The 16,399-nt window shown below is 35.4% G+C and overlaps 1 protein-coding gene across 2 annotated transcripts in view; it reads right to left on the reverse strand.

Annotated features, from left to right (window-relative positions):
- Window positions 1-314: 314 nt before the first annotated feature.
- The window catches only part of LOC120542037 (sideroflexin-1), a 54,147-nt gene continuing 38,062 nt past the window's right edge, over window positions 315-16,399 (reverse strand). For both annotated transcript variants that reach the window (XM_039774133.1, XM_039774134.1), the window contains 8 exons: window positions 16,120-16,218; window positions 15,955-16,030; window positions 15,463-15,548; window positions 13,506-13,633; window positions 12,124-12,173; window positions 8,112-8,161; window positions 5,669-5,716; window positions 315-3,946 (listed from right to left, as the gene is read on the reverse strand). In XM_039774133.1, coding sequence (XP_039630067.1) covers window positions 3,850-3,946; window positions 5,669-5,716; window positions 8,112-8,161; window positions 12,124-12,173; window positions 13,506-13,633; window positions 15,463-15,548; window positions 15,955-16,030; window positions 16,120-16,218 — 634 coding nt within the window. In that variant the 3' untranslated portion in view covers window positions 315-3,849. The remainder of the gene's footprint in view (window positions 3,947-5,668; window positions 5,717-8,111; window positions 8,162-12,123; window positions 12,174-13,505; window positions 13,634-15,462; window positions 15,549-15,954; window positions 16,031-16,119; window positions 16,219-16,399) is intronic.

A 16,399-nucleotide genomic window follows, 5' to 3' on the forward strand; every position in this document is an offset into this window, starting at 1 on the left:
AATACCCGAATTTCAGTTTTACAAACTACATTTCAAAATATGCACATGTTAAAATGGTGGGCCAATACACTTGGAAGACAGTATTGATTTACAATATCAATGAATTTTCATAAAATTATGATTTAATATGTGTTTTTAATGCTAAGTCATAAATCAAACTGCACCGCCTTAATTAAGCTTGCTTCCCATTTTTCAGTCCTCTGTATACTCTTTTATCCTAGTCAGTTCCAAATTACCTTTGTAGATAATAATCCAAATGTCATATGGAAAAAACAGAACTTTAACAGATGAAGAAGAGCAAAAAAGAGTCACAATTTGGATAGGAATCTCTTTATTGTTTCAGTTAGTCTACACAATACAACACCTTCATTAACTATGTAACACCATCAAAACATTCTCCTACCATATTATTTATGGATTTAAAATTTTAAATTATGAAAATTTATGGAAACCAAATAATAAAGTAACCATCTCTCTAATACACTTCTATTAATTATTGCACATTTGGCAAAATTAAGACTTTATTATAAAATGTTATCGTACCATTATATCCACCAGTAACCCCCTGTTGCATTGATACAGTTAATTTCAGTTCTTTTGTGACAAATACATTTTATAAAGAGCACAGATTTTGTAGTACCTTGTTCTGTTTGATACAGTGTATCACAAGAAGAGTTCCAGAAGTTAAAGCAATCAGTCTTATGTAAAAAAAGATGATTTTTCTTTGTTCTTGTATGCCCATCCCATCCAAAACATACAAGTTTTAATTGACACTGAGGTAATACAAGACAAATAAACCACTTCTGAATAACATTTTTTTTTCTATAACCTTAGTAACTGACAAGCACCAGAGCAGCAGACAGGGCATCAAAACTTAAATTATATGGAGGAAAAAAGCCCTATCTTATTTCAAATGAATGAACATGTTACCACACATATGCGCTTAGGAAGCATCTTCAAGGCTCTGCTGAGGTAAGGAATTCCAAACCAGGACAAGAGTGGGCACTGTTGCTAACTACCTTTTCCTGTTCCTTCTCGGCTCTGAAGGTGAAGCATCAAAGGATCCCTGCCTATGCTCTGAAGGGCTCTGGAAGCCCCACCCCTTCTGGAATGAGTGCAGTTTATTCAGTCCGCAGACTGTACATGGGTGTTCATTATAGGACCTGCATGAGACAGAGACAGAACTCTACTTACTTCTGCAACTAAATTTGGAAGCCATAGACGACGTGGAGGTGACTGCTAATTTTTGTGTTGAAACCTTTTGTTTTTTGTTTTTGTCAAAATTAAATTTAAGTTTGCTGGGCTGATACCCCAACCCAGAAACCCATGTCTGTTTGATATGTGACAATGCACAGTACTGTGTTACAAACACAAATGCATTTGGTTTTAACACCACTGGTAGGGTAAGAAAATAGGTTATGCACACATACTCATTTAAAAGTTCTTTATAGGTTATTGTGTGGACTTCACACACACACACACACATATTTAAAAGTCATTTATCAGTGAAGAGTTTTTAGAATTAGTATCGTAGGCGCATTACACCAAAAGTGAAAGTAATCTGTTCGCTTAAAAAAAAAAATTCTATAAAAGAATTCAAATAAAATCTATTTTGTATAGGTCTAAAAACATATTGCATATAAACAGCATATGTATGAATTTGTGCCTGTACCTCTTATTGTAATTTGACTTAAAATCGTTTTATAAAAACAGACTGCATAAACAACACATTTCTAAAAGTGTCATTTGAATTTTGCTAATTCAAAGTCATCCAAAACTCTGATATACATTTCTCTACAGACTTACCAGAGTGTAGAAAAACGTCATCTACAGGCAGCTGTGGACTAGCAGAACCTCCACCAGTCCAGCTTGCACGTGACATATGGAGGTTGACATTTTGTGCTGTTCACATAAAAACCAGCACCGTGTTATTTAAATCACAGATAGGTTGGCATGTCATAATCAGCAGAATCTTGCATTGTCATGATTCACTATGAAGAAGGACAATAGGAAGCAGTACAGCTTTCTAAGCATCATTTTGCTGGTGCGTAGAGTCTGATACAGTACATAATTTCAGGTCTGTAACAAATTTAAAAACTATATGATTGTGAACATCACACCAAAGAGAAACAGTCTCATACACTGCTAATGACAACGGCAGATACCTTATCTGAGTGAAACTGCAATGGAGATGCACTCTAGTTTGTTCCTTTTGTAATTAAATAAATAAAATTATTAACCATAATGTTTGCCTTTTGATCACATTTCCAGGGGGTACTGGCGGGTCATGCTTTTCCACAAACACAATATTTTTGTCTCTTTACTTGAAACATACAACGTTCATACAAATAATGTTTTCTTTTTTCCTATAAAGTTCATCCATCTACCTACATATATCAACTCATGCCTTATCCACTCTACAGATTTTCACCTTGTTTTTTCTTTTGATAAGAGGAATGTGCATTATAAATTCAAAATCACCCTGTGCTTTGACAAAGATATGAACATCTCTGTAAATTTTTTTTAAATTTATGTTAGCCACAGCTTCGATTAAAAACAATCTTGGCTCTAATTATGATAACTTTGCACAGTACTAAATATGAAATCAACTTTGAACAAAATTGTACTTAAAATATCCAGAAGAAGCAAATCATAAGTTGCCTTTCTTTCATCTGGTGTAGGGACTCTAATTAAAACTCCTATTGTTTTCAGTTCTGCTAGTTTCTATAAAGTAAAGTCAATCCTACCGTGGAACTAAAATCTTGCACTGTGACTATTTCTATTTCAACAATAGTCTAAGCTTCCATTTCTGGCCATTGTAACAAAAATATGGAGACTAGTATGGACTAGTATGTACATGACAAATACAAAAGGCATATATGTGTTTCATTTTGACATACAGTACAAGAAAAAATACATGATTTTGGCAAAATACTATTTTTGTCCACAAACAAGTTTTGGAGTTTATAAGATTGCTACCTGTTGGACAAAACAAAACATGGTTATCAATTTTGGAATGGCACATCACATTGATTCCAGTGATTCAGGAATAGCAGCAGATTCAGAATGTTGTGGATTAGCTCTACCATATCTAATACATTACAATGGCACAAAAAGTAAAAACCATGTACCTAAAGCAATAGCATTTGCTATTGAAGAAATCCAAAATGAATTTTAGATTAAAATGTGTATTTTTAACTAAGTGACCCAATAAAAAGAGTGTGTATATAAAAGCAAAAGTTACTGTAGGTTAATTGGCACCTTTTGTCTATTTGCACTCTCACAAACGGCAAAAGAATTTAAGAAGTTTGTACAAGACATATAAATCTGCACCACCTACTGCATTTCTTAGCAGAATTAAACTTATACTGCATTAGTGGACTGCAATTCTTTTATCAATACCATACAAAATCACAACTGCACATAAAGAACTGGTGCATTCCCTTAATTCACCATCTTTAAAATTATATATAAAAATCAGCAAGGTTATTTTTCTTTAATCACTGAATCTTTTCATAAACTTTTACTTTTAGAATAGAACTGTCAAACAAAATGTGTCATTTTATGACGATGAATTCCCCATTTCATTAACATTTGAAAATAATTTTAGGCAGTAAAATCAGGAAACAATGTACCAGCAAAATACTGACTCTAAAAGAATGAATGAGCAGCTGTTTATCACTGGGAGTTCTGAACCAGTTAAAAAACTGATATGTTAAAAGTAATTTAAAACCATTAAGATATATAAGGAAAAAATTGTGGAAATATTAAAACTTTGGCACAAAAACATAAAATGTTGAACAAACTGTGCTCTTTTGCATGTTCATAGAGAGAAGAGAGCTTGTTGATTTAGAGTCCTTTGTTGAAGTAAACTCGTTCTATGCCAGGATTTGTTTCCCGTATTTTTGCCTGCAATTCAGGCTCCAGACGACTAACAGACATTGAGCTGAATAAAGCAAAAAAAAAAAGCTGTTAATTTACTAGAAATTTAAACTATCTAAAACAGTAAAGCTCTTTCATAATTTTTTTTACATGAGAATGAATTTCAAAGACAAGGATAACCAGAAACCAACTTATTCAAATACAATATTTTAAAGTACACAGGTAGATAGTCTCAGACCAATTTGCTTTAGACGCAAACCAAACCAATGAATAACCATAGAGTAGGGCTAGGTGATAAAATGATAAAGATAATTATCTCAAAATAACTTTCCTCAATAGAAATATAAGACATGGTTGATACAACGTCGATAGAACTCATTCCAGCAATGTTTTGACAGACAACATTTAAAGCCAATGATAATGAGAATAGCACCACCCCGAACCAATCACATGGCTAGAATTGAGTATCAGCCATGTCAGGTTAGGCTGACGCACACAGCACTGAGCAAGTAGCAGCTGGCTGCAGTACACATGCAGCCATGCACACCAGTATGTCAGGAGTGGGAGCGAGATAAAACAGAAAATGATGACAGAAAAATGTTAACAAAAACTGGAGACACTCCAATGGACACCGCCCAAGCCTCATAAGATGAAGACATTGTTGAACAGAAGGGATGGAGTGTGGAGATATGTTGGCTATTTAAAGTCCGACAAGAAGCAGAGTAGCGTGCACTGCAAACTGTGTCGAAAAGCATGTTCTCATGAAGACAGGTAACACCAGTAATATTCTGTGCCATATGAAGCAGTGACATTCTATACAGCACACACAATGCAAGATATTGCAGTCCCAGACCCGAGCACTTTCTTCAGCGCCATGCCTTTTGGCAAAAAATGAAGACGCAGTAATATAACAAATGCAATAGCCTACGTTACTGCAAAAGACATAATGTCAGTAAGCATGGTCGAAAATGTTGGATTTAAGCAGCTGATTAAAGTAATTGACCCTTGTTACCAACACCCTGGCCATAACAATTTCTCGTAGATGGCACTTCCCCAGCTATACAGGGATTGTAGAGAAATAGCTGAAAAGGAGCTGCAAAGTGTGTCATACTTTGCTACCACATCAGTTCTGTGGTCAAATTGCACATCTGAATCATATGTGAGCCTCACTGCCAACTTCACTGACCAAGATTGTAATTTGAAAAGCAAATGTCTTCAAATTGCCTACTTGGGCAATATCTATTTTGCAAAACATTTTTATTCAATAGAATGTGTAAAGTGTTTCATTTCTGTTAAAGATATCTTACTTGCAGTTTATAATATACTATATCTATCTATCTATCTATCTATTCATGTACAACTTCCGGTGCACATCTAAGCCTAAATGATATCGATCAGAACTGAATAAGACTGTTGCAGAACATTTGGCTGAAATTAAAAAAAAAAAACAATCAATAATGAAACTTAGTATAGATGTCCACATATCAATCAATACAACACAATCCCACTGATTACAAAATACTGATTTTGCATTCATTCAATTATAAACTTAAACTAAAGACAGAGAATACTCTTTTTTTTTTTTAAAGTAATAAAGCTAAAACTGAATTCCAGCTGCCTTCTTAAAAGTTTCCATCGATTTGCAATTCTAAAGAGAATCTGTACCAAAACAAAAAATGCCCAAAGCTAACCAAGTATTAAACAAACAAAACAAATGTGAAGGGTAGCACTTCTTATTCTGGATCACCGAAAGCCTATAAAAATTGAAGTATGTAAGCAAACATACCTTTTTTGTGGGAACAATGCACAGCACAAAGGAGTTGCAAATACCAAACTATAATAAAAACAAACAAATACATTATTAAGTAAAACATTTAGAATAGTAGCACATGTGGTTTTTAAATAACAGGGCAATATATGCAAGATTGATGCTGTACAACTGGCCTATTCAAAGGGCGGCCCGCAGGCCAAATGCGGCCCAGAAGCAAACTCCGAGTGGCGCAGCTCATGGTCCCGCCAGAAACGGAAAGAAAAAAACAAAGAAAGCGCATTTCACGAGCCATCGGAAATTCCTACATAACTTCCTAAAGTAGTACAGACCATGAATGCAAATGCCACGTAGCCTAGGACCATTCAACTCACAATGCAGCGCATTGTTGTGTATAGTAGTAGTCTATGAAAGTGACTTTTTTTTCTTGGTAATGGTACATGGTACGCTGTACTGACAACTTACTGCGATAGCTAGTCATGGCATTAACTACATATTAAATGATTTTATAATCAATTGTGTGTCGAGTTTTAGTTGTATTTCAGTTTCATCAAGTGAGTGTGAATATGAGTTTTCGCAAATTAATCTAATTGTTACTCCAATGAGAGCCTCCTTACTGACAAGCACTGTCTTCACACTTCTCTTCATACGAATGGTTGGCCCTCAACTCACACGCTTCGATCTTGTGGATTCATGGCTGTTACAAGGACGACATCAGCCATTGACACTCAAAGCAAAGAACAAATTAGAAAAACTGCATTTGATGAAAACATGCAAAAGGTGTGGAATTTTCCTCAAAACTCAATCAAATGAAGCACTGCTTTGCAGGACTGCATAACAACTTTTTTGAAGAAGAATGTAGAGCTCGTTATTAACTTCTGTTTAATATTCTTTCATTTCAGAAATTCTGAGTTTGTAATTTTAAACTATCAAGTACAATACTATGCAGTACAATACATCTTAACAGTATCGCCACTGCTTCACAACAAGGAGACCATGGGTTTGCACCACGGATCCTCCCTGCGTACAGTTTGCGAAACACTGAGTAGTGAGTAAGTCAAGCCAAGTCAAGTTGGGGAGCATGCACTAGTATAGTGTGTTGCCGCACCACCTACACAATGAAATAACTTGGGATCCTGGCTTGCAGCCCACCAGGCAGACACATGGTCCAGTCCCACCCTCTGGAAATGACCCTTTATCTGCCACAGCCAGGTGTTACATGGGTGACCCCTTGGCCTGGTCCAGCCACTTGGGTCCCCAGCAATGAGGATCTTATGAGCCGGATCACCCTTGGGGAAATGCGTCACATGGCCGTAGTGCCGTAACTGACGCTCCCTCACAATGCAGGTAATGTGCCTCATTTGGGACTCCATGAGCAACCGCTCATTTGACACAAAGTTTAACCAACGGTACCTTGGGGGAGGTAGTGAATAAAGAGCTATGTACTGTAAATGTCAAGAATTATTAGTATGTTTGACGATTTGTCAATATCAACATTTTAAACGTTATACTTTTCCACCAAATAAACAAAACATACAGCACTAGGACTCTCGGCCTCTATATACCTTCACAGTAATTCAAACTTGATCCAAATGCAACATATGTGTACTGCCACATTTTTGTTTACAAAAAAGGCACTGCCAATCACACATGTGGTGATTTAAAACTAACATGCGTTTCCAAAGTATGCAGTAGACATTGTATTCATCATGTGTGTCACTGTTATCAGTTGTTATGGGTTTGTGCACTGATAGCTTTGACAGCATTGATAGTTCCTTTTAATTCTGTTAAATCACTCTGTAATGTGCATGGGTCATATATGACCATATTATTTATTTTATTTCAGTAGGTGAACAAATTTTATGGAAATACTTTGCACCTTTTTTGATTTTATGCACTTTGAGATGTGCCTGGCTCAGATGTGAGCAAAATGCTTATTTTATTTCAAAAGGGAAACAAATGTCATTGCTCAATCATTGCTTTTTTATTGTTTTTTCTTTGCATGTTTTGATGTGCCTGTGTCAGATGTGACCAAATGTAAAAGGGAAACAATGAGTAAACATGTTTTTCAATACGTTCATTTGTGTTGGTTTAAAATTAGTTATTACCTGCTGCTTACCAGCCGCTGAAAATGTCTGGCCAGGCTAAATTTCTTGGTTTGAAAATCTGGCCCAACTGAATTTGTAATTGAATAGCCCTGCTGCACAACATGTTGTTTTTCTACACATTTTTTTAAAAATAAGAATTATTTTTTAAAGCGTAGAGAAGAGATCATACAAAGCACAACCACATAAAAACGTCCCACTTCAGCATTCTAGTCATTGGAAATATTAACCATTATGTCTGGAAATAAAAGCGAAATAGTAAAGAGAATTATTTATAACCTAGTTTACAAATGCAATGTGCAACGTTAAAGAATTGGGTTGATGCTTCAATATTACATTTTTTTTTCTTAACTTACCAAAATCCAACAAGCCCAACTTGAATTGGAGCACTCATCCAAGGGAATCTCTGGAAATCATAAAATTAAACCAAATTATGTTACTATGTTTGAACCTCAATTGGTAATAATAATGTCTATAGCAGATAAAGCATGTTATGTTTTGAGCATGCCAGTAATTTATTATCACATATACTGTACATACAGAGATTAAAGTTGTGCTGCTGGTAACATTTTCGTGGATTCTAGGAATAAATTACCACAGTTGATTACTTAACTCCAAGAAATGGCTGCCAGGGAAAGGAGTCCGTACTTTTCAATCCACTTATTTTTTTTTATTAGTATTTTGTATATTAGGCTCCAGAGCTTTATAGTGAAAGTCAGGAATCCTAATTTGGATGTACAGAATGCATCTGAAAAATCTCTACACAACAACATTTTCCAAATTGATCATTAAATTACACTTATAACAAATTGTGCAAATTAATAATATGTACACTAATAATTTTTTAATTAAAAAGTACACTTGAGTTAAACTTAACTCTTTGAAAGCACCACAGACTCCATCATTTACGAAGGAGAAAACATGTTCTGTTTTGGGCTTTGGGAAACTACTGCAGTTATTTTGTTTTAGAAGATTAAACAACACTGCTAAATTCTTGCTTTCAAGACATGATGCAGAAATACAATACTGCGAAACTACTTTATTATTTCTTTAATCCAATGTAATTTCTGGCTGGGTAATCTCTACATGAAGTTTACTTATTCTCTTTTTTATATGTTTTTTCTAAAGATTCCAGTGTCCATCCATATTGCAATGATGTATAGCTAGGTGAAATATCTATTCAAATTTGGCCAAATATGTATACCCAGCTGCTGACTCGCAGTTAGGCGTCCCGGGTTTGCTTTCCGGGTCCTCCCTGTGTGGAGTTTGCATGTTCTCCCCGTGTCTGCGTGAGTTTCCTCCGTGTGCTCCGGTTTCCACCCACAGACCAAAGACATACAGGTTAGGTGCATTGGCGATTCTAAATTGTCCCTAGTATGCGATTGTTGTGTGGGTGTGTGCACACCCTGTGGTGGGCTGGCGCCCTGCCCAGGGTTTGTTTCCTGCCTTGCTCCCTGTGTTGGCTGGGATTGGCTCCAGCAGAACCCCGTGACCCTGTAGTTAGGATATAGCGGGTTGGATAATGGATGGATGGATGGATACCCACATATGTATGAAGGCTGTGGTAACTTAGTTCACATTGGATCCCTTCTAAACACATGCCACTATGTGGACAGGCGTTAGCTCAATAAAATTCTGTTCAATCAATCAATCAATAATAAATAGGGGTGTGGGGGGAGGTTGAAATGGGGGTGTATTAATAAGGTGCGGTTTGGAAGGTGTTGGTCATAAAGTCTTTTTTATTATTTGGATGTTCTTCTTTTTAAGCCTGCATATGTTGAGTTCAAGTCCAAGTGTCTGTTAATGGCATTTTTATTAGAGAGCCACGGTTCAGTCAGCTCTCTGGAACTCTTGGTATTGGCCCTGAATTTTACTTCCACAGTGTCCCAGTTAAAAGTGTTTCCATTGTGTCCAGTAGAAAAATTTAAATTTAGAAACCATGGGTCTTTCCTTCTAATAGCATTATGATGTTCCTGTATACGTGTTGCAAGTTTTTTAGGTGTTTGTTTTACGTATACTGCTGGGCATGCATTGCATGGAAAGCTGTAAACTGCATTTCTTGTCTATGTGGTTGATTTTTTTGCTATTGGCATTGACGAGGACAGTCTGTAAAGTGCACTATCTTCATCCCAGATCTGGACAGGATGCGTGCTGCACTTTTTGACACTCCACAATGTGGTAACTGCAGTGAGGGACGAAGTTGAAGTTGACCGTTTGCTGAGATCTGGGATTTCTTCTATATAGGCATTGTTTAATAAATGTTATGGGGTAGCCATTTAATGTGAGCAGATTAAAAAATACACGTTTTTCAGTTTTTTTGTGTCCATTATGTTATACTGGGTGTTAATCCTTTTGAACAAACTCCTAACACAACTTCGTTTATGCAATGAAGAGTGGTTGTTGGAAAAGTGTAGTATTTTTGTCTACATAACATTAATTGTTATAAACACTTGTATAGAGTGCCAGACAAAAACGTTGCATAATTAAATCTTTTTATGTACACAAATATACATGCATATATGTATATACATGTAAAAATTACCTTACAACGAACTCCCAGGGACCTAAAAAATATTTTGTTGCAATGAAAATTTACTTGTAATTAGATTCTGTATTTGTTAATATAGTGCAATCATTTCAATAGCTTCTTTTGCATTAATTTTAATCTCCTCTTGCCTACAAGTTATGCTGATGAGAATTTTTCTCAGCATTTCTTTGCGATAATACACTTTCAGTGTGCGAATGATGCCCAAATCCAATGACTGAAGCACTGCTGTGCAATTGGATGGGAGGAACATTATCTAAATGAGGAAGCATGTTGTGGGCGGCACAGTTATCAATCAGGAGCCGAATCATCCTTTTGTTCTTCATATTGTGAGGTTTCTGAACTCTTTTGAGACATCCCTCCCCCCCACTCCCCACCCAACGGGAACGGCATGCTGAAGTGCATCCCAAAGCGCGATTGCAGTGTTTGTGGAAGATTCTTTGTCCGTTGCTGGGGCAGGGCAAAAACAGGCTCATAGTGCTGCAGTGAAGTGACACAGAAGCAAATCATAAAAGATCGGGGTCACGCTATAATCCCCTGTCTTGAATCCCAAAGCACGAGGCGGAGTCTAAGTACTTTAGCAAAACCAGTTTTATTCAGCTTGAAACAGGAACGCCACACTTATTTACTGTAGCATGATCTGCCACTCTGCTATACACAGACACAGCAGTCAGGCAGGGTTGTGGCCAGATCAGTGATCAAGTAATCGTGTTACTTGCATTTAACAATGTACCTTGCACCATCCATCGAGATCTTTTCTGTTTTGGAGAGACGTAGCATAGCTTTGAGCCTGCTGTTGCCCCGGCAACAGATAAACAGTCTTCTATAGATGCGGAGATCGGACTTCGGGACGCTCTTCAGTGTGCGGTCTAGTTGGGTGAGGTCCCAGGACAGAGTTTACAAACCTCCCATTTTCTTCAATGAGTGCCAAATTAATAGGATTGTTTCTTGAACAAGCATCATTGAACCACATAAAAACTGCTTTTTCAACGTCTTCAAATGTAGCAGTTCACATACGTTTGCAACCCGAGATTTTTCTTCTTTCTTTGCTCAGTCTTTCAAGAAAGTTGACAGCATCAATGGCAAAATTCCAACTTCACTGGCAAAATCTTTTTTCTTTTTGCCGCAATCGAGAGCTGCAAAAATGTAAAGTTTTTTTATTTCTAATATGAACTGTTATTTTTTTCGTGTCTGCCGTTTCTATAGGAGGGTGACAATGAGTTAAATTCCAATGGATGTTTTTCAAATGTTGACGAGCAATAAGCAAAAGGTATCACTGAAATCCGGAAACAAAAAAGGCAAAAAAAAAAACAAAACAAAAAACAAACAGTACGAGGAAGTTGGGGGATCGTTGTGTACAACTGTGCTGCTGCCACAGAACTAGCTGCTCTGAGGGTGATTCATTCAGCCATTTCAAGATGTTTTGCGCACTTCGTTGTAATGAAAGTATCTGCTGAATGTACTTCGTAGTAATGAGATTTCTATAGACTCGCGTCATATGGGGAAACTGTCGGGACCATAAAAATACTTTCCTGTAAAGAAAATTCCGTTGTAACGGAATTTTACTTGTGTGTGTATATATAAGAGATAGATAAATTTTATATATACACACACACACACACACACATATACATATATATATATATATACATACCTATATACATATATATATATATATATATATATACATACATATATATATATATACATATACATACATATACACACACATATATATATATACACATATATATTATATATACATATATATATATTATATATATACACACACACACACACTATAAAATAACACAAGACATTACCTTTAAAAAAGCTCTCTTTTCCAAAGTGTTCATAATGAAAGGTGGGATGGCTATACAAAGACAAAAGTACACATGAAAGGCTTAGAACTGAGATTTTAGTCAGTTTAAAATCACAATGCTGCAAGTAAAAATATGGGGTTAAATAATATTTACATTTACTTATTTGGCTGATGCATTTATTCAAGGTGACTTACTAGGTTTATCATACAGTTGGTTACATTTCTTTTTTGTTTTCCAATTGGAGCACAGACAGGTCTAGTGTCTTGCTCATGGCCACACAGTATTAGTGAAGGGATTCAAACCTACAACCTCTGGGTTTGAAGTTCAAAGCCTTAACCACTACACCAACACTGCCATGCCAAATAATATGCGTTCATCATATACAATCAATGAAAAACCTATATGAAAAAACAACTGCACCCTAATTTGACATGTTACTATACTCTATTCTGTAGCAAAAGGTCTGGCTCAGGTGTTAAATTGCAGCTAATTTATAATACAGATCAAATACTGGATATAGAGCAAATACTTCCAAATCCACCCTAATAAAGCTTGGCGGCCCACAGTTACACATTTATTGATTATTATACGGAATACAGAACTAAATGCAGCATTCCTTGTCCTTTAGACCACAAAAAGCTTTGAGAATTATGCTTTGAATATCTATTCAAAGTTTTGACTCCAGGTGGCAAAAATGCTCATCAATAAAAAAAGAAAGTGTCATTTATGCAATGAGCAAAAACACAGAAATAATATTTTGACTCATATAGAAGTGAGTACATTATCCAAAATTGCTACCTCTTTGAAATGTTGCTAATTCCTGAAGAATGTTATGAAAAATGTTGTGTTTTTATCATTCTGTACCAAATTGTAGAAATGGATACATACACTGGTCCAAAACAGAATAGATAATTAATATTAAGATTTGGTGGCAAACTCAAGTATTTGGAGAACGACATGCTCACGCGAAGAGAACTGCACCTGGATAGTGCTCTGCTCTGAATTTACTATGGGGCAGTAACCACTGTGCCATTTTTCTTTCCAATAAACAGTAAACATAAAATACTATGTATTGTGTAACAAATACTATACATACCTTTAACCAAACATACATTAACTGATTACTAATTCCATTTAAATGTTTACAAATTTAAATGAATGCAAATAGCAGAATTGGGTCATGGTTGAAGCACCATGCATATGTGCTGTCTATTTTGTAATATGGCAATAATTTTATTTCAACAAGATTGTGTACATTTGCACTATAAAACCAATGTTTTATATCACAGGTAACCTGAAAGTTATTGTACAAACCCTTTTTAGGCAAATAACAAATAAGTACACTGTAAATTTACCTGCGTTAATGTACAAAAAATACTCACCCATGCCAGGTGCTGCCATAAGAATCCTGGAAACAACTACCTGTGTAATTGCTTGCTGAGCTGCCTTTGACGACTCTCCTAATCGGTTATCATTTTCATCCGTTATAGGAATGCCAAATTTCAGTTCCCTGGTACAATGTGTAAAATTAATGATCTTAATATTCCTTGCCTATAACACTTATAAAAAACTGATGAACATAACAAAGATTGTTGTCCTGCTAGAAAGGATTTATGTTTAAGCAAAAGGATACATGAAATGCATCATAATTCAGACATGCTGATCACACTAGTAAGCCTTGTAAGGAAAAGCTTGAAATGTGCCAGTAGCATTGGAAGGCTTAGTATGTATGAATAGGTATAAATGACATTCGTCACAACTTAGAAGGAAAGTTCTTGCTAATAAGACTCACTAAGAGAAGTGGAAAGTGGGTCAGTTTGAACACTTAATCTGAAAACAGGGGAAATATATCCATCCATTTGCAAATGTCTAGCTCATGGTTTTAGGTGCCAGAGCCTCTCTCTATGTCATTATGGCACAGGGTGCCAGTACACTGCAAAAGGCTAGGTAGGAATGATTTTTCATTTTTAATTATTCCAATTTTAATGATTTTTAATGTTTAATTTTCACAGCTAAGTATTTCTATAACAAAGGATACAATTATAGATCTCCTTCCACTGTCTCCCCTTTGATTAAAAGGGAGAGAATGAAGAGGGTAGGACACTACAAATTTCAAGGGACAATCATTGATAACAGGCTAAACTTTGATCTTAACACAGAATGAATTTGTAAGAAGCAGCAGACACAGGTCTTCTTTGTTATGAAAACTTAATAGTTTTAAAGTGGACAAAACTGTAATGACATCTTTTTAATAAGTCCTTTAATGAATTTATTGCTACATTTGCTTTTATATGTTGGCTTGGCAACCTCAGCATTAAGAATATAAAACATCTTAACAACACTGTACAAACTAGTCGTAAAATGTATTGGTTAGCAGCAAGCCTCTGGTTACTGAACTGTATTACAAACAGGTCAAGAAAAGAAACAACTTGATTCTGTCAGATAGTGCCCATCTTCTTTTCTCTAAATTTCAGGTGTCGCCATTAGGCTTGCTGATTTAGATTTCTGAGGGTAAAGAGCAATAGATTTAAGAACTGTTTTATCACCAGAGCAATAAGCATTTTGAATTATGTTACTTGCATGCATGTTGCTAAATGATAGTTCTGAATTATTATAGGTTTTTAAAGGTAATTATTCATCTTTGTACTAATCTTGATCTTGTGTACTTATGATAACACTACCTGTCTGGTGTTGTGTCTTGGCTTATTTTCTTGTTTCTGTGTAACAATGCTTTATGTTTTTGTATGTTTCTGCTGCAAATAAATTTCCCTTGGGGATAATAAAGTCTACTGAATCTAACCTAACCAAGGTTAACCTGTGAAGTTTTTTATGATAGTATTTTCTGCAATTTGCAAAATAACCAATAACCGATGAATGAATAAGTCAATTGCATAAAGTACAAAATTTTTTTTCAATATATTTTGAATCGAATGAAAAGCCTTGGAATTCGGATGGAAAATGAACATCTACATTTCTGAAACTATGGTTTCTCTAAACCACACTTACAATGTATAAATATGCACAAATACCCTATAGATTAAAAATCTCAGTAATAGCAAGCTCAACAAATAAGAGCCTTCTGAATTATAAAAAGGATAGTGAAATAATTTTATGAAGGAAAACTTAACATTTTAACATGAATCAAGGATGTACGGGTTAGCACAATGCAGTTACACAGAGTTCCAGAGATATGTGCAAAAGCTATATTAGTGCTTGTGCCAAAGCATTTTAAACAACACTATACAATGAATAAAAAAATGGAGATGATTAAGATTTTAAGGTTAAAGGATATTCTATTTCAAAGGTTCAACAGGTGTGAACATTTTTTGGCAAACTTACCGCTGCCTCATAAGTGGTATATTGATGCAGTTAGCAGCTGCCACAGCAGCAAACGGAACAAGCCGCCCTATCAGTGGAGAAACATGCTGCAGTGAAAAAGAAAGTAATGACATCTCAGTATCATATGCAAATGTAGAATGTAAAAACAAAGTCCTTAGAGAGCAGTGCATATTCTTGAACTATGACTAAAACCCAGTATCTTCAGAAATCTCCTTGAATATAGTAATGATGAATCTGCACTGTCCTTCACTGTACAGTCAGATATCCCACTTGTCTTTGATGATAGGATCAAAAATATAATTTTGTTTTAAATAAAACAACCAGCTCTAAAAATGATTAGTCTGTTATAAGGAGGTGAGCAATGTGGGGAATTAATAAATGTTTTGTTATGCCAATGAATCTATATGCATACTGGTTCACAATAAATCTTCACCAAGAGGATGGGTTAAAAAACAAAAGCAAAAATTAAAACATATTTCTATGCAGATGTACCTTGGTTAGTGCATTTAGTCCTAAAGCTGTAGCAACGGCACCCGTGGTCGCAGATACATAGGCTGTACCAAGCTGACTGGAATTAAAAGATTAAAAGTCAAGTTTAGATGCATTCTGTTACCTTTGAAAAATGCAGATGCAATAGCAAATAAGCATAAAACGTACCTGATAGTGATTGGTGCATCTCCACTTCTATTTGTGTAATTGACTATTGCATTAAAGGACTGATTAATCCACTGCCAGAAGACAACAGCTGGAGTTGTCCTGAAGAAAAAATACATCTACTAAGTTTATTTTTATTTAAATTGTTAAAAAAATGTTTTATTTATAGTATCTGTTAAATCATTTTAATTACAGTAAGATTATAAAATGTCAAACATTATTACAATGCAAAAAATATTAATTCATAAGCTGCCACCATGGTTTTATTAGAATCATGACAACT

This window comes from Polypterus senegalus, chromosome 13 (assembly GCF_016835505.1).
Source record: "Polypterus senegalus isolate Bchr_013 chromosome 13, ASM1683550v1, whole genome shotgun sequence".
Taxonomy (NCBI): Eukaryota; Metazoa; Chordata; class Cladistia; order Polypteriformes; family Polypteridae; genus Polypterus; species Polypterus senegalus.